Genomic DNA, 23,828 nt, shown 5'->3' with positions numbered 1-23,828 from the left:
GTGGTCTGGCCCAGCCCCTCGGTCACTAGACCCAGTCACTTTCCCTCTGAAACAAGTGGGAGAAGAGATGGAATGGTGCGTGGCTTTGAAGACAAACTGTATGAAAGCATGAGTGCTTCTGAGTTTCTTGACCCCATAGTCACGCATTCATCCATCCATCCCCTCTTTTCTGTTTCTCACTCAAAAAAAATATATTGCATTAGGAAAATAAATCATTTTCAATTCCAAGACCTTTTATGAACAATCTTTTCCAATGTGTGCCTTTAATCAGGATAATTCAAGGCCCAAAAGTGGACCCTCATGCTGGGCTCAGGATTGGGGGTCAGAGGGCCAAGTTCCAGGCTCTGGTGACGTCACCTTCCCTTGAGCCCACCTGTGCCCTCACAAGGCCTCTTTCTCTGGGCCTCAGCTGAGAAGCTGGAGCTGTCAGCCCTCCTGTGGGGTGTCTGCACTTGAACAGGGGACTGGGGAGACTGAAAGGTCCTCAGGGCCACACTGAACGATTCCATGGGGTGTCTCAGGCCTTGGGAGCAAATCTGAGTCTGGTGGCCTTCCAAAACACACCATGCAGGCCACTGTCTTCTTCCTCCTAGATGACTGCACCTGGTCGGGGCTCTTCTCTCTCCTGCCCCATGGAACACAGGGCAACAGGAGCAGTAATAATAGCCCGTGTTCATGGAACAGACCCCAAGTGTCAAACGTTGACCCAAGCACTTCTCATCTGAGCCTCCCGGAGGTAGGCAGTGTCTTAGTTCCACATTATGGCTGAGGAAACAAGGCTTGGAGAAGTTCCTTAACTTGGCCAACATGCCCAGCCAGGAAACCACACCGCCGGGGCTTCACACCCAGCCAGGCTGACTCCAGGGTCCTCCCTCTTAACCGCTCTGCTCAACTGGTTCCCAGGAAGTATCCTTTTTGACCCAAAGGACACAAACCCAGCTGGCTCCCCACCACCCAGGTCTGGTCGATGGAAAACAGGAAAGTGGCAGGAGAGGAGGGGAGGGGATGAGGACAAAGAGGCCCGAAATGGGGTGAAAACCGAAGTGTGCAGGGGACACGGCTGCTGCCCGTCTGCCTCTCTCTGGGCATGCCCTCGGCCCTCGAGGCCTAGGAGTCTACAGGGGTACACACTCCCCGCAGGGCAAGGCCCGCTCAGGCCAGTTCTACAACGTCCCTCCTCCCCAACACACTGGGCCCAACGCTCACGTGGAATTGTTTCAGGTCTTAAGGGGCAGCAGCAGGAGCCTGAGACCCTGGGCGCTGGACATGCACATCTCTCTCCCCCTGCCCACGGCCCCCAAACAGGAGAGCATCACAGGCAGGTCCCCAACAACAGTGGGGATATACCACAGTCTTTGTTTTTCTCAACAGCCTCACCATCTACAAGGCACTTTCCAAGTCAATTTCTGACTTTTTTTTTTTTTTTTTTTTTTGCAGTACGCGGGCCTCTCACTGCTGTGGCCTCTCCCGCCGCGGAGCACAGGCTCCGGATGCGCAGGCCCAGCGGCCATGGCTCACGGGCCCAGCCACTCCGCGGCATGTGGGATCTTCCCAGACCGGGGCACGAACCCGTGTCCCCTGCATCGGCAGGCGGACTCTCAACCACTGCGCCCCCAGGGTCTTTCTTATTTGCTCCTCATGACCCTGTGAGGCCAGCCCGTTTAACGAGGATACCTTTCGCGGAAGGAGAAGTTAATACAAATGCATCTGGGGTTGGGCCTGGGCCACTCGGCCCAGCTGGTCTGAAGCACGGCCTCTGGACTCGCAGTCCAGTGCTCATTTTACTGCAGCATCCGCATGCACTACCCTCCCCCCAGTCCCTTGCAGGAGGCCTAGTTTCTTAGAAGCAGATGAAATCAATTGGTCCCTGGAAATGTGTCAAGGGCTGAGACCAGAAGACAAGTGCTAGGAGGAAAGAAATACTTGAGATTCCTGTTAAGGAACAATGTTGGGTTTGACCTGAATAACACAAGAGAAAAAGGAGGAAATAATAATGTCAGACATTACATAATCCGTGGAGACACAGATTGAAGCTGGAGCTGGAAGGAACACAGCGGGGGAGATTTCAAAGGGGTCACCTTTCCCCACGGAAAGGATGAGGGGGTGGGCAGGGTCACTGACATACACTGAGCTGCTGCCATCTACTAGGCAGTGGCAGTAGATCCTTGCCATGGCAATCCTGTGGCCTAAGGATTATTACCTCCAGTCTACAGATGGGGAAACTGAGATAATGAGGGTGATTTCATCTTCCCAAAGCAGCACTGAGATGCCCAAGGGCTCTTCCTCAAATGGGGAGCGGGCTGAGGGATTCAGTATGGTGTTTAAAGGCAAAGACTTTGACTGCCAAAAAGTGGAAACAACCCCGAAGCCTATTAACTGGTGAATGGATAAACAAAATGCAGCAAGTCCATACAATGAAATACTACACACGATCAAGAGGAAAGCACAAGGACGGACCTCAACAACATTATGCTGGGACTTTCCTGGTGGTCCAGCGGTTAAGACTCCACGCTTCCAATGCAGGGGATGCGGGTTTGATCCCTGGTCAGGGAACTAAGATTCCACATGCCATGTGGCACGACCAAAAAACAAACAAACAAACAAAAAAACCCTAATATTACGCTAAATCTTACATTCTCCGCCGGAGGATATAAGCCCTAAAATAAAAGGGAGAAAGTTGGGGGCAAAACATTCTTAGCTATTACAATAGCTTGTGGCTTTCCAAAGTTCAACCCTACCTGACAAAATCCTTAGTACTTAATTTCTGTCTTCAGGGAGAATTTTAATTAAATATAATTTTTCCCCTTGGGGAAGGTATGGATGCTAATGAAAGAAAGGTTGAGAAGCACTGTGCTAAATAAGAGAAGCCAGACACAAAAGACTATATAATGTATGACTGACGCCACGTATAGGAAACGTGAAGAAAAGGCAACTCTGCACAGAGAGAAAGTAGATGAGCAGTTGCCCGGGGCTGGGCGTGGGAACAGGGTGTGACTGCAGATGAGCAAGCGGGACCTTCCTGGGGTATGAGAACGTTCTAAAATTGAATTGTGGTGAAGGTTGCACAACTCTGTAAATTTCCTCAAAGTCATTGAGTTGTACACTTAAAACAAGTGAGTTTTCTGGTATTTAAATTATACTTCAATAAAGCTATTAAAAAAAAAAAAAAAAAGGAAGAACACAGGCTCAGGGTTCTGCCTGAGAGGCCTGGCTCCAGATCTGGTTCCCTCACTTGCATGGCCCCGGGCACGTCCCTCTGGGCCTCAGTGCGCTCATCTGTGAAATGGAGCTGTGGGAGGCTGTGGGGATGCAAAGAGTCAGGCACCTAGAGTGACACGGACGTAGAAAAACTTCTCAACTTTCAGGCCTCAGATGACACAGCACCTCCCTGAGGGGCCCTCCTAAATGCCTGGAGGCTCTTCCCCAGCATGTCACCGGGTTTATTTCCCTTCGGCACTTACTGAAATCTCAAGGGGCCCTTTTGTTTACTTGGTTATTGTGTGTCTCCCCACCCTCCCCTGGAATGTTAGCTCTGGGTGGGCAGGGACCTCATCTACATCATCCCTGTTAGAAGGACACCCCGCACTGGCACAAAGCAGAGACGTAAAAATGTTAGCTATAGTTATTATTACTGGTAGAATGCCAGAGCTAAGTTTGTTCATCCAGAGTCACAAATTTCTGGCGCTGTCTTTCCTTCACAGACTTCTATGTCAGGTGTGTGGAGCAGGGAAAATTCTAGAAAAAAAAATTGCTTTAATGACATTGCTTCATTGGCCCTGCCTGCCTGCTGTAGTGATTCTCATCCTGAGGGCCACCGGGGCTCATTAACTACTGAAAACATATGCAGCCTGTTGTTTGTAATCAAGCGTATACATTTGTGCACGTGTGGGGGGGGGGGCGGGGGCGGTGATGGGCATTCGCACTCACCAGAATTTACAAAGGGTTCACGATGGAAATAAAGCCGTGATTCTCTGGTGCTCCGGGTAAAATGAAGATGAAGACTCCTAAGTATGGAGGCCGTGCCCCCTTCTCTGTCTCCCTCTGTCTCTCTCTCTGGATTTCAAGTACTACACACACTCACACCATCCAAGCTCCAACCCTAATGGACAACTTGCGTCTAGGCAGTGATGAGGAATCTTCTCGAAGCTGAAAATAGACCAGCTGAGATAGGAGCCCGGCGAGATGGGAAACAGGAAGACTGGAGACCTCAGGGCTCACACAACATCTGTTCCTGGAATAGCAAATTGTGAAATTAGAACCTGGGCTGGGCACACATAAAGAAAGCCGCAAAGAGAGAAAAGGAGACCAAACCTCGCTTTGCTTCCGGCAGCCGGCGACATCATCCACCTGGAGCTCATGCGCAGGCGCAGGGCACAGAGACGGGGGCGGGGCCGGCCTGGGGCACCTGCCCCCTGGGCTCTGTAGGTTGCAGGCTGAGGCTGTGTGATCAACGGGCTTCTATGGGTGGTTTTCCAGGGGGTGTGTGTGTGTGTGTGTGTGTGTGTGTGTGTGTGTGTGTGTGTGTGTGTGTGTGTGTGTGTGTGTGTGTGTGTGTGTGTGTGTGTGTGTGTGTGTGTGTGTGTGTGTGTGTGTGTGTGTGTGTGTGTGCGCGCGGTGGTGGGATTGCACTAGAGAGAGCAGAGAGAGAAAAATTAGTTCTCTACCATGAACGGAACATACCTCACCATCCACTCTTTTTTTTTTTTAACATCTTTATTGGAGTATAATTGCTTTACAATGGTGTGTTAGTTTCTGCTGTATAACAAAGTGAATCAGTTATACATATACATATGTTCCCATACCTCTTCCCTCTTGCGTCTCCCTCCCTCCCCCCCACCATCCACTCTTAAAACAGAGTGTCAGACAGCCAGGGGTCCAGGAAACCAGCTCCTATTCTCTGAATATTATGGCCCTTAAAGAATAAAAACAAGAAGGGAGAGGCCGGGGGAACGGGCTCATTACACCTACCAAGCGACAAATCACTTGGAAAACATAAATACGTTTTCAAGGACACTCCTCCACTAACGAAGCTAAAGTGTTTTTCTTTTAAACCCCAGCAAGAAAATCCAAGGGATGAAACAAACTTCGCTTATTTTAGTTTCTACTCAATTACCTGTTAATGGAAAAACTCTGGCACCAAGTGTAATGAGGCAGGCATGAGCTCACTGGCGCGGGGGTCTGCACTGTCAGGAAGGCTGCAACAAGCCTAGCATTTATCTGCCTCTCTGTAACCCTTTTCAAACTCGCTGTCAGGGAGCCCACGCCGAGCGGGCAGAAGAGGAAGGGCTTGGAACCTGCTGCTGGCCTCCGAGGCCCTCTGGGAAAAAGAAAATTGTTGTTGGCAAGTCTGCCTGGCTCCAGAAATTGATCCAGTGCCCCCCACTTGTCCGAGCAGCAGCAGACAGAGCTAAGAATTTTGTTATAATTAAATAGAGTGCTGATTGGTTGCTAGAGGTGGTCTTGAAACTGGTGTTTAAAAGCAGAGGAGAACAAGGGTTACTATTCATAGGAAAAGCCCAGAGTCTTAAAAATCCATCTGTTTCATTCCCAAATTTAGGCCAAAAAAATGCTCACTTGCTGTCTTTAAAAATACCACCTGCTTTGCAATGTTGTATAATGTGCCATTATATAAGGTGGAGGTGGGGCCGAGGGGACGGCTGGGCAGCAGGATGCGGCGTGGTGGCCCAGCCCGTTCCTGGGGAGAACAGAGGCTGTCTGCAGAGGCCAGGCTCTCTGCCCCCATGGCCGAGCCCTTCTCCTCAGATGCCCAACAACCAGCCTTGAGGCACCTGAGAGACTTCCCAGTATCACCTCAGTGAGTTGCACTCAGGAACCCTCAAATGCTGGGCCCTGGTAACTACAGACATCCATCCAGCACCCACCTGGCCTCCAGGATCGACCATCGGGGGGCTGCACTCAGGGTCCGATTGGACTCACCTCACTGCTCGCCACAGCTGGTGGTACAAGGTGAGGTCACAGCTCCTGGAACCAAGAGAAAGAGAACATCCAGGTCCTCAGCCCTGGAGTCAGGGCCACTTAGTACCTTCCCACGACACACCACCCTAACCCTAGGGCATGGCAGCCACAGGACATAGGGTTCCCCATGGGGTAGCCCCGTTTCGCCCAAGTGGACAGATGTCCCAGTCCAGCTGAGTCCTAACAGCTTTTCCAAAACCTCAGAGAAATGTCAGGACTCAGTTTCTCTTTAATATTCTCATTTGCAGGGTAATTGAAGAGAATTGGCTAATTTTAACTCCAGCTCTGCCACTTGTCGGCTGACTGATGCTGAATGTGTTGCTTAGCTCCTTCTTATGACAATGGAAATAAGAAGACTCCATCATAGTATTTGGGTGAAGAACAAATAAAATAATGCGCGCCGTGGGAGGTGCCCGGGAGCCCAGTGTGGTGCCGGCATGTCAGAGGCGTCTGCTAACGGTGGCTTCTGTATTCCTGTGAGCTGCACACTCCAGTCCTCCATCGCACTGGAGTCCTCAAACTTGGACACCGACCCGAGATTGGGAACAAGTCGTGGAGCTGGCAGTAGGATGCAAATTCCCCATCCTCAAAGCCAGTCAGTAGAGGATTCAAAGCTGGGATAGTTTACTGGAAAGATGCCTGGTCTAGAGTGCAAGGAATCATGGCGTCTAGCCTAGAACCTGCCAGGACCCAGCTGTGCGGCTTCCAACAAGACATGCTTGGGTCCCCTTCTCTGGGCTACAGTTTCCTCTGGTCCTTCTTCCCAGCTCTTGGAGAGGAGACAGTCTGACTCTGTTTAGAGCAGCTGCTCTTGCCTTACAAAGCCCTCCTGGAATTCCTACCTGGAAGGTTAGTACTTACATGTCTCCACACCTCCCTCTTGGGAATTCTGATGCCCTGGGTAGGGGTGGGGAGCTAAACAGGGCCCCACACACACACTCTGAAACCAAGGGTGGGCTCTAATTTCATAACAAGCCCATGATTTCCCATTTCCACCCTCCCCCTCAACCCTTGCACCCTGAAAAGCAAACACAGACACCAGAGTGGTTTCTAGCAGGGTAGTATCTGAAAAGTTATTAATAGAAACTTAATGCTTTACTATATTATTTATCCTTAGAGGCCATTCCAGTAGCCCCACTCCATCCACATCCTTCACTGTGAATTTCCTTCCACACTTGGTCTCATAAAGCTAACAGGGATGTGAGTGAGTGGGCAGTGCATAGCTTGTTTTGTTCTAAGTAGTAACCACCACTACCTTGAGAACCCAGAGGAAGTTAACATCGCTTAACCTGAATTCTTCATAATTCCATAAACCAAATGAATAGGGGCCATTACATTTTTTTTCAAAAGCCTTGGTTTATGACTTCTGGCTGTGGTGACTCGCTCCTCAGGCCCTAGGCTGTAGGCCACATGGCAGTTATAGCTCCATGCAAGACAAACAGCCCCTCACCTACCCAATATCATTCCCAGCATCTCAGTGGAATGGAGCATATATCATCTATGAGAAGAGTCCAGAGGGATCTTGAGGGCTTTGGATGAAAACGACCCATTGTATGAAAACAACAATTTATTTATCCATTCTACTATTGATGAACAATGTGAATGTGTCCGGTTTGGGGCCATTATGAATGAAGATGCTATGATCATCTACTAAGGTAAACTTATGCTACTGGGATATCCCTTTTTTGTGAATTACCTAGTCTCATTTTTGTTTTGTTTAGTTTGGGGTTTTGCCCTCTTTCAATTGATTAAGCTATCTTTTCTTTTGCTTTTTAGGAGCTTTTTAATTCCTGGATATCAGTCCTTCATCCAATAAATGTGTTACAGATATTATCTCCTACCTGTGGCTCACCTTTCCATGCTTTGAGCCTGTGAGAAACGTTCTCAACAAACTATGACTAAAAAGGAATCTTCTTAATTTGATAACATGTATCTACAAAAACAGCGGACACTATACATACTTAATGGTGAAATCGTGAATGTTTTTCCCTGAGTTCAGAAAAAAGACAAAGAAGTCCAATATCACCACTCCTATTCAACGTCCTATTGGAGGCTCTTGCCAGCACAATAAAGGGAAAAAAAGGAGGCAGAAGAGGGAGTATAAAGATTGGAAGGGAAGGAAAAGGGAAGAAATAACATTATCGGTATTTGCAGATAACATAATTGTGTGGATAGAAACGTCCAAAAAAGCTACAGCTAATCTATTAGAATTCATATGTGAATTTAGCAAGGCTGTTGGATAAAAGGTCAGTATACAAAATTCAAGTATAATTCGATATACTAGCAATAATCAAATAGTACGTAAAAAATTTTAAATACCACTTATGATAATTTTAAAAAATATAAAATATCTAGGGATAAGTTGAATGAAAGACATGCAAAACCTCTATACATGAAACCATAAGACATTTGTTATGGGCTAAATTGCATCCCCCACCAAATTCATGTGTTGAAGTCCTAAGCCCCTTTAAAGAGGGGCCTTTAAAGAGGTAATTAAGGTAAAAAGGACATATGGGTCCCAATGCAGGGGGACCGGGTTCGATTAGGGAACTAGATCCTGCATGCCACAACTAAGACCTGGCGCGGCCAAATAAATACATTTTTTAAAAAACAAAATAGTGCAATCTATGTAATTATTAACTGTCTTTATTATTATTACATGCACAGGAACCAGAATGAGAAAAAAAACTTCTGCACACAGGGAGGGAAAGAACCCTGTGATATCATAACCAAAGCCTCTCCCAAGGCCATGAATCAAACTAGCTCTGTCCTCTGCCTCTCCCCAGCTACTCAGATGGTCTGTGACTTCATGAGGAGGAGTACAGCATGGTATTTAGCCGTGCAGGCTCCTGAGTCGGGCTGCCTTGGGTTAAATCCTGGGCTCACTACTTCCCAGATATGTGTCTTTGAGAAAGCCACTTACCCTCGCTAAGCCTCACTTTCTACACTTGTGAAATGAACATAAAAGCAACGTCAATTCCAATGAGGATTAAATGAGGAAACACAGGTAGAGTTTTTAGCACATCCTCTGGTCATTATCCTCATATGAAGCCACTTTCCAGGTGAGTGGCTTGCCCAGGCCTCAGGAATGTTTGCGGCCCCTTTCCTTAAAGACTGTCTTGTTAAGATGATGCAGGACTGAGCTCAAAGGGAAAAAAACAGAGACCAACCTGACTCCTCCCAGATCTATGTGCCAGTTCCTAGAACAGTACCTGGTGCAAATTGGTGCTCAAAAAATAGTTGTTAAATTAATGAATGAATCAAGGAATCAATGTGCTTACAGCTCCCATCAAGTGCGCTCACAAAATGCCAGCTTTAAAAAAACCCACGCTGGGCTTCCCTGGTGGCGCAGTGGTTGAGCATCCGCCTGCCGATGCAGGGGATGCGGGTTCGTGCCCCGGTCCGGGAAGATCCCACATGCCGCAAAGCGGCTGGGCCCGTGAGCCATGGCCGCTGAGCCTGCGCGTCCGGAGCCTGTGCTCCGCAACGGGAGAGGCCACAGCAGTGAGAGGCCCGCGTACCGCAAAAAACAAACAAACAAACAAAAAAAACCATGCTCCAGGCTCAGAATTCACTAGTGTTGCCCGTCATACCCACACCAGGATTCACCCAGGCTTCTGCCATTGGCACACACCTGGGAATGCTGAGCCAGATGTGAAATGGGAGATGAGGACGCCAACTCCAGATGGGAACCCTCTAGAGAACCAAGCCTCTAGCCTCGTTTATTAGCGATTCCCAGCTCTGGTTTCTGGCACTTGCCTTGAGGCCCAAGAGACTTTTAGGCTCTTAGCTTCTTTCCAAAGGGCTTTAATTAAAACATATTTACATACCACAGAAAGCATGCCAGCCACGGCTGCGGTGCCCCAAGAGGCAGAAAAAATATTCATGGGGTCATTAAGTCCCAGGTTAGGTGAATGACTGACTATGGGTAGTCACAGCATCCCAGGCCCGTGGTCCCTCGACTCCATAACGGGGACATGTCTTCCACATCCAGATCTCTTTTATTCTCTAACCTGGGTTTAAAGACCCGGACTAGCAGAATCCCAAGGAGAAATGAGGAAAACAAATAATTATGACTGACCTTCTGCTTTTGTGATAATAATAAACACTATGATTTACTATTCCAGGCACTCTGCATTCTAGCCCTCACAAGAATCTGTCAAAATGACACTTATCATGTTGACAAAATGACATATTGTCACTATGTGTTAGCTGAAGAAAGAGAGGCTCAGAGAGATGAAGGCATTACCCAAGGACACACAGTGAGGGAGTCAGACGGAGGATTCCCCAAGCTCAGGTTCATGCCACTGCTCCCAGGCGCTTCCTCTCTTCACACCCTGGGTCCAGACAAAAGGCCCTCTGACCCTACATGCATTCACATCATCAGAATAAAAAGTGAACCTTCCACTACCTGAAATGGAAAACCACCTACTGTAATAATCACTTTCAGCACAGATTTGTCCAAAACCACCACTGACACTGGAACAACTGTCCATTGTGGAGGATCCTGTGCTAAGACTCTGCAATCGTCCCAGAATTGGCAAATGCCTCTGGAGTGGGCTGAAGGGTAGTCCCCTAAAATATATGTCCATATCCCAATCCTAGAACCTGTGAATATTATTTTATATGACGGAAGATGTGATTAAGTTAAGGACCTAGAGAGAAGCGTCTCATCCAGGATCATCCAGGGGTCCCAAACACAATCACACATATCCTTAGAAGAGAGGGGCAGAGGGACTTTCAGGACAGAGGCAGAGGAGGCAGCGATGTGAAGATGGAAGCAGAGGTCTGAGTGATGTGGCTACAGGACAAGGAACACCCAGGACTGTAGACAGCCACCAGAAGCTGGAAGAGGCTCCAGACATCTGGAGAAAGCACGCACTGGCTCTCGGACTTCTGGCCTCCCGAGCTGTGAGAGCTATTGCTTGAAGCCACCAACTTTGTGTTACTCTGTTACAGCAGCCACAGGTAACTAATACACCCTCCTAACATGCAAACTTCCTTGGCCAGGTCCCAACAGAGGTCAGGAATGATATGGCTCAGAGATGAGGTTATGGGCTCCTAGATGTTGTCTTAGGGTCCCTTAGCAACAAAAAATCCACAGATCCTTTTCATGGATGAACTAGAAAGATGTTCAGTTCGAAAATAAACTTCCCGAGGTAGGAAGAAACCAAACCGATGTCAAGAAGAGAGTTGAGGGACTTCCCTGGTGGTGCAGTGGTTAAGAATCCGCCTGCCGCCTGGAGATGGAAACAACCTAAGTGTCCACCAACAGACGAATGGATAAAGAAGATGTGGCACATATATACAATGGAATACTACTCAGCCATAAAAAGAAACGAAATTGAGTTATTTGTAATGAGGTGGATGGACCTGGAGTCTGTCATACATAGTGAAGTAAGTCAGAAAGAGAGAGACAGGTACCGTATGCTAACATATATATATGGAATTTAAGAAAAAAAAATGTCATGAAGAACCTAGGGGTAAGACAGGAATAAAGACACAGACCTACTAGAGAATGGACTTGAGGATATGGGGAGGGGGAAGGGTAAGCTGTGATGAGGCGAGAGAGTGGCATGGACATATATACACTACCAAACGTAAGGTAGATAGCTAGTGGGAAGCAGCTGCATAGCACAGGGAGATCAGCTCGGTGCTTTGTGACTACCTGGAGGGGTGGGATAGGGAGGGTGGGAGGGAGGAGACATGGGAACGTATGTATATGTATAACTGATTCACTTTGTTATAAAGCAGAAACTAACACACCGTTGTAAAGCAATTATACTCCAATAAAGATGTAAAAAAAAAAAAAAATCTGCCTGCCAATGCAGGGGACACGGGTTCGAGCCCCGGCCTGGGAAGATCCCACATGCCGTGAAGCAACGAAGCCCGTGCGCCACAACTACTGAGCCCGCGCTCTAGAGCCCAAGAGCCACTACTGAGCCCGCGTGCCACAACTACTGAATCCCGTGTGCCTAGAGCCCGTGCTCTGCAAAGAGTAGCCCCCGCTCGCCACAGCTAGAGAAAGCCCGTGTGCAGCAATGAAGACACAGTGCTGCCAAATATAAATAAATAAATAAATTTATTTTTAAAAAAAGAAGAAGAGTTGAGGCCCAAAGACTCGGCCTGCCGTTTGACTGGAACCCGAGCTGTGCAGAATTAGACAAGCTTGGGGGAAAAGGAAGCTCCATATTAGGGTGGAGAGAAGATCCCCAAAGCATTGCTCAAATGTTCTAGAGCAGTAAGCACATGGCTAGGTGATCCGCATTTTGAATTTTAGGAAGAGATCTGTACTCAGGCTGGCTGATGATGGAGGAACAGCAACCCCTTCCAGCTGGCGTTTTCGGCCTCTGTAACAAGGGCAATGACTTATGCTCCAGCATGGCTGAAAGGATTAAGGAAGTAACTTGAGACCTTGGAAGTTCTGAGAACACAAACTCTGGAAGCATTATGGGAAGTTTCTATTCTTCTGCTTCCCGCAACACAGGTGTGGAGTTGGCCAACCTCGTTCATTCCTTCCCGCAATATGTATGGAGCACCCTCAATGTGCCAGGCACTGAAACAGAACCCTAGTATAAAACAGAGATCACCAGAGCCACAATCCTGCTCTCCTGGGCGGCTCCCTAGAGCAATGGGTCTAAACTGGGTGTTATTTTGCCCCCTAGGGGGCATCTGGCAATGTCTGGAGACATTTCTGGTTGTCATGACTGGTGGGAAGGGGGTGCTTCTGGCATCTCGTGGGTAGAGGCCAGGGATGCTAACACCCTACAATGCATAGCACAGTCCCCCACAGCAAAGAATGATCCAGTCCCAAAGGTCCACAGAACCGAGCGGTGTTATTAGTGGCCTAACAAGGCCACCCCCATTGACACGATGGCGGATGAGAATGTTAATGACAGGGAAAGACAGGAAGCTGAAAGATCACAGACACCATCACTATCATCTACGTGGAGACCGGAAGGTTGAGGAATGAGGCTGCAGGAGCAGAGCAGACCTTCCAGGCAGAGGGCAACTGCATCTTTGAAAGCAGAAGGGCAAAAATGCTTTTAGGGGAAAGCGAGTGTATGCTGCAGAGGGGGTTGGAACAAACAAGGAAGCCATCCAGAGGATCATCCCATCACTCCATGTGGGAGAAGGACCATCTTTACTACGCAAGGAGGCATAACTTGCTATCAAGAGCATGGGTTTGGAGTCAGGGCTGAATTTAAATCCCAGCTCCACCACCCTACAGGCTGTGTGGTTTTGGACAAGACACACACTCCGAGTTCCCAAACCCAGTTTTAGAAAATAAAGCAGAGAGTGGGGGGGGAGGATAACATCTACCTCAGGGGGTAGGCGTTAGGATGAAATGAGAAAATGCCCATCAGTGGCTTAGCACACTGCCACAAAGAACAGATATTGTCATTTGTGTTTTCAAAGGTCACTCTGGTCCCAGCGTGCAAAATAAAATGGGGAAGGACAACCAGAATCACTCCTTCCCGGGAATACAGAGCAAATGAGAACAAAATTCAAGATTTTACAGAACAAAAATCACCTTGAGCAAAGCAGAGCTTCCAAGAAAAGTCCTTAAGGACAACACCGTGTAACCGTATGTAACAAGGGCAGTGACACAGACAGCTTCCGTGCCCAATGAAATCACGTCCTTTGCAGGTGAGGCTGTCCAGATATGTGGAACCACGTATGCTTCCATCCATCCATCCATCCGTCCGTCCTAGCCAGCGTGAGGAATGAATGCAGTGGAAACCTTAGGAAGATCTTTACTGTGGCCCTGGTTGACGATGGGGATGAACGCACACCCCGGCCAGGGGAGAGCCCTCAACTTGAGACTCAGGGATGGCAAGAGTCCTCCACGCAAACTTGTAATGGAAGCACCTTGATCCAATTTTCTAAAAACCTTCTTGCTTAACAACTGCTCACCCTGGCATCGCTCCCTGCATGTTAATTCTTAGAAAGAAATAAGGATACTTTCACATCAATGATCCTTGAAATGGCAATGATGTGGTTTCTTAAATCCCCTCCTGGTGAACTAAGTCTCATGAACTGGAATGAAATCATTTCTGCTTGATACTCTGAGAGGGCCGACTGAGATACATCCGAGTGACAGTCTTACAGCCAGAAGAGTGATATTTGCTTTCAGAAATGAACTAACCAGGTACATAAAGTGTGGCAAACGGACATTAAGAATGGGGGCGGGGGGCAGGTGGAAAGCAACCCCTCATAAGAGTTCAAGGCCCCTTTCTGGTATCCAAGTCACCACCCACCACCCATACCAACCACGGGGTCTCAAGTTCCAGCTTGGAACACGTTTCTCTTGGTTAAGGCGGATCCAGCGTCCCCAGAAATAAAAGCCAAACTACAGAAACAAGTGACCAGCCTTTATCTGCACTAAGTTGCTTTTATTAATCCAGAACGGCATGCTACAGATACTGTACAGCATGAACATTTATTCATTACAAAAATGGCTTCCAAACCATTAAAAATGAAATTGGAATAAGAGCATAAAACGGAACAGTAACATCACAACTGTTAGGAAACATTCAAAGTATTCACAAAAAATGTTATAGTTAGCATTTTAATAAACCAGAGAAAAATCGGAGACAGTTTTACAATCGCTTCATGTCAACTACAATGGCACTGAATGAACAGGTTTCAGCTTTATACAGCATTTTGTAACATCAACATGCCTAGGTTTTTTTTATTTTTAAAGTTTGCTACCTACTTGTATGTCATACGTGTACATAAAAGCGGCAGCTGGTTTTTCCTTTAAGAGTAATCTAATATACAGAATTTTTGGCCCTTAAGGGTTTATACCTCTTCATTTAAAATGCTTTCTGGACAATCTGCTACCAAACACATCTTGTTATAGGTGACATTAAAACTACATACAAATCTACCTATGTAACATCACAGCAAAACATGATGAACAAAAATTACAGCATCAAAAAGAGAGAGAAAGCTAAAGTCACTGAGAATTTTGGCACATAAAGTTTTGCACACGGTCAGTCCATGTCCTCAGGGTGCAGGGCGCTCGCCTGCGAGTTCACAGGGGAAACGGGACAATTTCCACTGTTGCTCGTACAGCGTCGCTAAAATTCCCTCACTAATTTTCAAGTCTTGTTTTACATAATGGCTTTTAAAGCAACTTTTGTTAATGCTACTGATCCTTTAATGCAACTATTAATGTCCATTTGGCGGCATCTGGGTTTCATACGGCAAAAAAAAAAAAAAAAAAAAAATGTCCAAAAGGGAAACAAAAAATATATATATACACATTTTATATATAAACTTAAAAACCTTGTACAAATGAGTTGTTATATATAAGATGCTTATGCTAAGGGGAAAAAAACTTTATACAGTTTCAAGAAAAAGGAAAACATATTTTAAAAGGGACAACGTACAGGTTTGACAAGCAACCTCTAAAGCAATAAATACTACTGGTCCAACAGCGTTGTGATTCCATTAATTGTTGAATAGCATCCCCCTCCCCCCAAAAGAACAACACCATGGAACAAGGTATATTAACACATTTTAACCCTTTGTTTCTGTACATTTAAACAATAACAAGTAACATCACAATAAAAGTTGTTTCACACAGGAAAAAAAAAAAGGTAAATGGCACTGCATTCATTGTGCCCTTATGGTTTAAAAACCAGATGGAAAATGATTGGTTCGCAAGCTCGTATTTAATACAAATAATACAGAACCAACTCCTTTTGGAGGGCTGCTTCAAAATTGCTTCTTTTTTTTCCTTTTTGTTTTTTAATCAGTCTTTTAAAACTAAGCTATCCGAACTACATAACAGTTATGTATATATATATATTTTTTAAACGCTACAAAGACTTTAAACAGCTGTTGATAAAAATTTTGGTAGAATCATGAGGTTCTTCTCTCATCTACATATTTAAAAGGAGAAATTGAAATAAGAATGGGTCAAATATTGACCAATGAACTCGATAAACATTAACTAATGTAGCCACGTGGCACAAACGGAAAAGAGGACAAAACAAAAACCTGGCAGAAGGGGGCGCGGGAAATAAAGAAAAGCAGAACGCAACACTCCACAAAAGAGCAACCGGAGCTGAGGAAGGTAAAGCTATTCTAAAGACTTGGTGACGAGGGAGAGCGGCTGCGGCTGCGTCCCGGCCAGAGAGCCGTGGGAATGTAAGGAAGATGTCGACGGCTGCGCCAGGGATGAGGGAGGGATGGCGGGAGGCAGGTCCAGGGCCCCGTTGGCACAGAGGGCGGGGGCCTTGCCGTGGGCGGCCTCGGCAAGCAGAAGGGCGGGCGGCGGAGGCATCATGGGCAGGTGGGCCAGGGGATCGGGCTTCAGGGACAGCGAGAGAGGCTGGGTCTGCTCAGTCTGTGACTTGGCGTCTTGGGGAGGGGAGCCTAGCAGGTTGGGGGAGGAAGGAGGCGAGTCTAGTAAGCTTCCATCTGAAGAGGGTGGACTGAGGCAGCTGCCTTCACCTTGTATGTAGCGAACGCACTTTTTTTTTCTCCTAGAAACAGGGGAAGAGAGTTATCTGTGAATAAAGGGCAAAGATGCCGCGGGAGAGAGTTCTCTAATGCTCAGAGCCGAGGTGACGTCACCTAGCGGATGCCCTGCGGAGGCACGCCCAGCGGCCAGGGGACGATTACAGTCACGCCGGGGTGCCGCGCTCACTGAGCTAAGCCTGCTCCAGCAAACCAAGCATGTCAGACCACAGAACTCCCTACCTACCTGCTTCCCCTGCCCCCACTAAATACCCAGCGCCCCACCCGTGCCCAAATATAAGCCAGCAAGCGAAAGGGTACCACCTGTAGGCGGCGGCACAGATTTGCCAGAAGGTGGCTAGGTGCAAACTGAGGTGAACTCAAAAGTTTGTTATTTCTCTTTTGGCTTAGACACGCCCTCACTCCCCATCATAACCACCCTCCTCCATTTCCACCACTACCATCCCTACCCCGCCAATGGAGTGTGTGTGAGTGTGAGTGTGAGTGTGAGTGTGTGTGTGTGTGAGAGAAAGAAAAAGACAGAGCTCCCACCCCAGGCGCCTCGTATCAATCTGAAACTCTCAAAATGCTGACTGTTGAGCCCACAGAGCTGAAGGCAGTGCTAGCAAGAGGCTTAAAGGTTTTAACCCATCACCATCACCACCATTACCACCATCACCACCACCATCACCACCACCACCACCACCACCACCACCACCACCACCAGAGGCTGCTGGCGCCCAGAGAGTTTTTGGGCTTGTCTGTTAAGAACCACACCAAATCAAGAGAGGTCAGAATCGGGGTGGGGTTGGGGGGGGAGGGGTGGGGGAACGAAAAGAAAACCAAATAAACTCAAAAAGAAAACAAAAACAAAAAATAAAAAACCAAAACAAAAAAACCACCAAAAAACAGGTAGAAGAGGATAAACAAAGGTGGGGGAGGGGGAAGAATAAGAAAAACAGAAAATGATCCAAAGGAACGAGAATAACTGGTTGTATGGCCTGCAGGTTGTGGATTAAATTATGATTCAAACTTGATTTTTTTTTTTTTTAAGATTTGGGGTCTTCCCCTCCCCCACCCCATAGTGAGAAGGCTAGAAGGAGAGACAGTGAGGATGGGACGGAGGGGCATCCTGCCCTGGTCCACATGCCGGGGCCAGTGAATGGAGGGTACAGCCTGTCACAAGGAAGTGATGACAAAGAAGAAGTACCAGGGAATCACAGCATGGACCTTGTTGAATGGGGGTCGTCAGGATTAGGGTTTAAACCAGAAAGACTAATTTTGCCCTGCACCAAAACGAGAATCTCCCCTCTCCATTTCCTGTTTATGTAAGAAATAGGAATGAGAATTTCAGAGCCTCTCTTGCTTATCATCTAAAGTTGGGGACATCCATTCAAGACATTAAGCGTGTGACCTCAAAGCTTCTCCTATTATTCATCCCAGTCTGATGGGATAATATTTGGTAGGAAGAGTGATCCTGGCGATCAACCCCACACGTGCTATAAAAGTAATGCAGATACAGGGAATGTGCTGATCTAAGGAGAATACAGTCAGAACTACAGCTGATAACGCTCTGTCTGTAAGCGCCGGCTGGCTTCCGGTCATGGGAAAGCAACTAAGATGCTGCCTGGTTGAAGGCAACCACTGTCAGATGTCACTGGCCTTTGAAAGGAAGTGGGTGTAATGAGTTCCTCCTTGGTTCTGTGCCCCAGAGCTGTCTGATGATGCCCCTCGGTGCGTGGGCTGTGGACTCCGCAAGATGGCAGGAGGGGGGGTGTGTGAAAGGGCACATGCTCAGCCCTTCCTGACTCCCAGAGGCCAAGACCCACTGGACTGGTGGCCTCAGGGTCTATCCATCCCTGCTCTGGGTCCAGAGGAACTCTAGGAAAGCAAGGGCAGCGCCCCCCTTCACCTTCAATTTGACAAGGTTCCTTTTTCTCCTCTGGGATAGACTGAAATAGACTGTGGGTTCTGCTCCCGTCCCAGAAACTCAAGACAAATAATTAAGCCTCTCAGAGTTTTAAACCACCTTAGCCTGCAGATCAAAACATGCTCAAAAAACTATGTCCATGCATTTTAAAAACGGGAGAAGAAAGGGGGTGGGGTGGGGGGCATAAGCAAAACTGAGAAAGCAACAGGGACAAATGGGAGAGAGGACAGGGACAAATGAGAGAAAGAGGGGAAAAAAATAACAGGAAACAAGGGAATGACATCCAGCAGCGTTCCATGCTATATTAGGGCAGAGTGAAAAAGATGGGAAAAGCAACTTGGTGGGCTCAAAACAGAATCTTGTTAAAATGTCCTCAAATGTCAAATAAAATTAGAAACCCTGCGCAGGGAGTGAGGAGCCCTGATTGGCTAGGAGCGTTTCTGGTGCGCCCCTCCCCCCTCCTGCCCTCCTCATGATAGGACGTTTCCGTGGTCGTGGGGATGAGTGGGGGCATCTGAACACGGGACACGAAGACTACGTTGACAGGGCGACCGCTCCTTCTAAGAGGTGGCGGAGCAGACGGCAGTGGAACACGTCCATTTCGGACAGGCCAGAAAATGCCTCGTTTTGCAACTTCTTTTTTTTTTAAGCACTTACTGATTTAGCATCAAGCTAGATCCTGGCAAAGTCAAGAAGAAACATTGAGGAAAAAAGGGACAAACCCCATTCTCTTACCCTCCCCCACCTACGCTCCTTCTCCCAGCAAGGGGTGGCCCCTTAAAAATCCATTTTTAGCTTCTTATGGATTCACTCTGAAAGGAAAGTAAGAGCTCTTCCTGACCCTATTTTGGAATTAGGCACTTAAAGGAGCAGAAACGCATGTGCTAAAGCTTTCAGAGTACGAAACGATATCCCCAACAGAGGAAGAAGGGCCACCACGGAAGGTCTAAGGGCGCTGAGGCGGGAAAGAGGAAGGATGGCGCTAAGGAGAGAGGAAGGACCTCTGAGCACCTGCGCTGCCACACTGACAGCTGCCCCCCCGCCCCGCCCCCAAGCTGCACTGTAGAGAACCATGTTGATGAAGCAGCTCCGAAGGCTTGGGGTGGTTTGTTTTTGTTCTGTGAAAATGTCATGAAAATTCTCGTTTCTGAGGAAGATTCCACACTCCGCTTTAAGCAAGGTGCAGCTGGGTGTGAGAAAGGACTGTCTGTCTGGTCAATGTTGGTCATGATTAACTTTCATCCCCCAAAGTGCCAAGTCTAACTTGCAGTTACCTGCTTCCAAAGCAGAAAAAGGGACTCGTAAGCCACCACTCGCCTCCCACAAAATAAAATACACAAACCAGGCAACAAAGCACATTGCGAGGGGCGCACGATGGTGTCGGCCATGTGTTTCTACAGAGCGTGAGAAACCCTCCCTTAGGAGTGGGCATTGCAATCAGCTAACCCTTCACCGCGGCAGGCGTCTCAGAGCAGGATTCCGTAGCTAATTAACTTCCCACTCAGCGCAAAGAAAAATCTGACACAAATTCACCGCCTAGATAGGGTCGGCAGAGTTCCCATCTTCCAGGCCAGCCCTAATGAAATGCCTAACACCCTCCACCAACTGCATCGTGAAACTTTTCTGTTGCACAGACAAGACCCCGGGACTGCGTGGCAAGGCCACCTGTCACCTCCGTGGGCACGGTCAACTCATAGAATGGGGGGGGGGGGTCCCTCTCTTGCTGGACATGCACCCAAGGCCCCCCGGTCCTCCATCAATGGGCATGAGGGTCGCCTGTGGAGGGCAGCCTCTGTCAAGACAGACTCTCGGGCCCTCTCTCCCCTCAACGCTTGCTCAACGCGAAGCACTTCGCCCATGTCTCGTCAGGCGTCAGGGGAGGGGAAGAGACACAGGAGACTGGTGGGCATGCACGTAATGGAATGGACATCTGAGCTAACGTCTAAACACGGAACACATGGCAGGGCGTGGAGGAGAGGGACACGTGACAAGGGAGGCACTACAGACAGGGGAGCGTGTTTGGGTGTTGAGATACCTACCATCATAATATTCCAAATTCAAAGACTGCTTGTATCAGAACAAAGAAACAACAAATTTAACCAAAGGTGGTCATTAAAGGAAAGGAAATGAGACAGGAACTAGTTGGTATCCCTCCACCAAGAAGGAAGTACCTACACCTTCACCTTCCCTGAAATTACAGGTTGGATGGAACCTGCAGGTGGAACACAGGCGTTTAATTTGGACTCTCCTGATTCACTTTGGAACCAGTGCTCTCTCTGTCTCTCTAGATATATGTATAGATATATATTTTTCATTCTGCAGGCTACCAGCACTGCAGTACGCGACTGCACGACTCACTGCTTGCAGCCCTGCAGCTGGTGCATGCCGTTCAATGCCACGCTTCTTTTCAGCACTGTAAAACAATGTCAGCTAACCAAGCTCCTCTGTCCAGAGACGTGGTTTTGAAACAGAAAACAAACAAAAAAACAAAACAAAACCAAAAAAAGCCTGCCCCAGAGCCCTTCTCCAAGTGCCTGGACTCCAAGTGCATGGGAATGCTACTGCTGCCAATTTGAGCTCATTGAAACCTCGGGACATGGTGGCGCTCTCTCTGTCCTGCAGACACGCCACGGAAGCACTGACAGGGCCGGGCCAGTTCCAGAATGCTGGCTTTCAAAGCAAAAGGGTAAGTGCCCGTCCTGGTCTGTGAGGGCTGTGGTCTAGGTCCTACCACCAGGGATATGTTATTTGTAAGAGCAGGGGAAAGAGAGAAAGAGAAAAGTAGGGAGAGGACACGGCATAAAATTAGCAAGGAAATTTTGAAGAATGAGGATCATTAGTCATTGATACCAGCGGGGAAGTAGATAGGAATGAGGTCAAAATATATTGACACACTAAGGTACCAGAAGGACAGAATGCTTTGATTTTTCCCAAAGGCCTCGCAGTAGGGAATATACCTGCACGGTTTGCACCATAAAGTCTGTCGGTCAAGCCCGAACAGTGCCCGACACTTCTTTGGAGTATTTGCATCTGTTAGCATAAGGTAAACACAAAAAATACAACACAATGGTGGGTCGTGCTCAGTTGGATGTGAAATCTCAGCTACAGCTGACTTGTCTTCGCTATCATCTCGGTTCTATTTGACTGTCTTCCCTCACCAAGGACATGAAAGGAAAGGACTTCTATGCATCAAAAGAAAAAAAATAAAATAAAACGATAAAACACAAAGAAAAAAACAACAACCAGAAACCAAAAAACAACAAGGAAAAAATAAAAACAGAGAGAGAAGAGGAGGGGAAAAGGTGACGTTATTTGCTTCTACCTAGGCCAGGCATACGATGGATGTCACTGAGCCCCCATCCTGGGCTGTCGGGAGGAAGGGGCTGGCAGGCAACATTCCCTGGGAGGGGGCGCGCTGGGGTTTGCTGTCGCTGACCCGAGGAGGCACGAATGATGCTGTTTTACAGTGGCATTTTGGCTAGCAGCAGCGAGGAGGACAAGCACGTCCCTCACAGAGCAGTGTCCCGCGCCCTCCTGTCTCCTAAGATCCACACACAGAGCTACAAAGCAACAGGCCAGAGAAGGGGGGAAAGGACCAAATAGACCAGCTGCAAACCAGCACAGCGAATCTGGGAAATCTATACACACCTGCAAGGGCCGCACCAGTTATTCTGTTGATCAAGGCCAAAGCGCGCTCGGCATTTCTTAGGAGCGCTCAGGTCTGAATGAGTTCAAGAGAGAAGCGAGCGGAAGAGGAGGACGTGGGAGAGAGGGAGAGGGAGAGGGAGAGGAGAGAAGAGGAAGAGAGAGAGAGAGAGAGAGAGAGAGGGAGGGAGGGAGGGAGAGAGAGGGAAGGAGAGAGGAGGGGGGAAGAGAAAGATACAAATAAGAAAAAAATAAAAATAAAAAAGGGAATAAATCAATGACCTGGTTACTAATTACATAATATTGACTTTCGTTTTTAACTTTCTTTAATTAAAAAAAAAAGGTAAAAAAATCACATTCTTATTCAACTTGTGAAATTAGCTGTTGCAAATAAAGCTGCAGTATCCCTTCTTTAAGGACTGTCTCTCCGATTTGGTTTGAACTGATAAAGGGAAGTTAGATACTGAAGAACTAAGTTTTAAATGTTTTTCCTCTTTTGGTTCTGCTTTTTGTTTTTTTCTCTCTCTCTCTCTCTCAATTTGTTTTTCTTAAAGAAGAAAATAAAGCAAAGGAGGGAATTAAGTTTGTCACATGCTTTTTTCTTCTCAGAGTACAACAGTTTAAAAAAGAAAAAAAAAACTACAAATAAAAACAGAACAAAACGAAACAAAACAGAAAGAAATAAAGAAAGAAAGGGGTTGTGGTACTGGGATATTGCAGCTTTTGGAATGTTCGTATTTTCTTTTTGTAAATCTATTTTCACTAATATTAAGAGAGGAACAGATAAAGGTCAACAGGCTGTGTGAATGAGCTGTTAAGAGTTAGTTGGAAGCTCACAGCAGCATTTAAGCAGGTACAGTCAGTGAAATGCTAGTGGATTTGCAAGTTATGAGCAGAAAAGCAAAAGGAAGGAAAGAAAACTAAAATAAAAAAAAGCAAAGGAAAAAATAATCATACTGCGGATGCATGCTTGCGTGAGAAAACTTAGTGGGAGCGATGAAAAAATGCCATTAGATTAAGGAGGTTTATTACTGAATTCCTTCCATTTTGTTGTTGTTGTTGGTTTCTGTTTTTTTTGTTTTTTTTTTACCAGTCTCTTTTAAAGAAATACTGCATATTCAATTTGCACAGTTAGTTCAACTCTAAATCACTGTCATCATGGCTTAAACAACTGTTACGGGAAAAATAAATAAACAAAGCAGAAGTTAAATTAAATTCAAAAAAACAACAAAAGCAACTGAAAAAAAAATCTACCGAAACATACGAAACCGTGTAGATGGTCATTTTAAAGAATGTTCAAAGGTCATACGTGTTTCATGTTAATAAAACTATAATGGCAAGAAAAATTAAAAAAACAGTTTATCAACTATTTTAATGACTCAAAATGACATTAGCACCTGTAATCGGAGGAAGTGAAAGGCAAGGATTTAGGAAACATTCGCTGTGTTCTGAAAAAAAAGAACAAATTATACAAAGCCTTCAAAATGTTTTTGTCGTTGTTTGTAAAAGCCTGGCCTTCTCGAAGGGACCTCTGAGATTGCCTATGCAGTATTTCTAATTTCTTCTAGAGAATGACAAACCTCCTTAATTTAAATTGGGTGCAATTGACCACTGTAAAGGCATGCATCAGAACATTCAGGAACGGCCCAGTTAATATCAAACACCCGCACACACCCCTTCTGCTCCCCTAGCCCCCTCCTTCTCCCTACTCAGACACATACAGAATAAGCAGAGTGTATAAATCCCCGCCTAGGCATGCCTACCGCTCTCCACTTACAGGCTCTGCAGTTATTTTAAAACGCAT

General features: G+C 47.0%; 1 protein-coding gene across 7 annotated transcripts in view; it reads right to left on the bottom strand.

Annotated features, from left to right (window-relative positions):
- Nucleotides 1-14,361: 14,361 nt before the first annotated feature.
- Nucleotides 14,362-23,828, bottom strand: part of TCF7L2 (transcription factor 7 like 2) — a 197,781-nt gene continuing 188,314 nt past the window's right edge. For 3 of the 7 annotated variants that reach the window (XM_082673098.1, XM_082673093.1, XM_082673095.1), the window contains 2 exons: nucleotides 23,422-23,472; nucleotides 16,255-16,475 (listed from right to left, as the gene is read on the bottom strand). In XM_082673098.1, coding sequence (XP_082529224.1) covers nucleotides 16,396-16,475; nucleotides 23,422-23,472 — 131 coding nt within the window. In that variant the 3' untranslated portion in view covers nucleotides 16,255-16,395. Of the gene's footprint in view, nucleotides 16,476-22,027; nucleotides 22,101-23,421; nucleotides 23,473-23,828 lie in introns of all 7 variants that reach the window. The other 4 variants (XM_082673096.1, XM_082673097.1, XM_082673099.1 and 1 more) reach the window with 2 other exon arrangements.

Source organism: Grampus griseus, assembly GCF_964374135.1.
Source record: "Grampus griseus genome assembly, chromosome: 16".
Taxonomy (NCBI): domain Eukaryota; kingdom Metazoa; phylum Chordata; class Mammalia; order Artiodactyla; family Delphinidae; genus Grampus; species Grampus griseus.
This window is presented reverse-complemented; position numbering and strand designations above follow the sequence as displayed.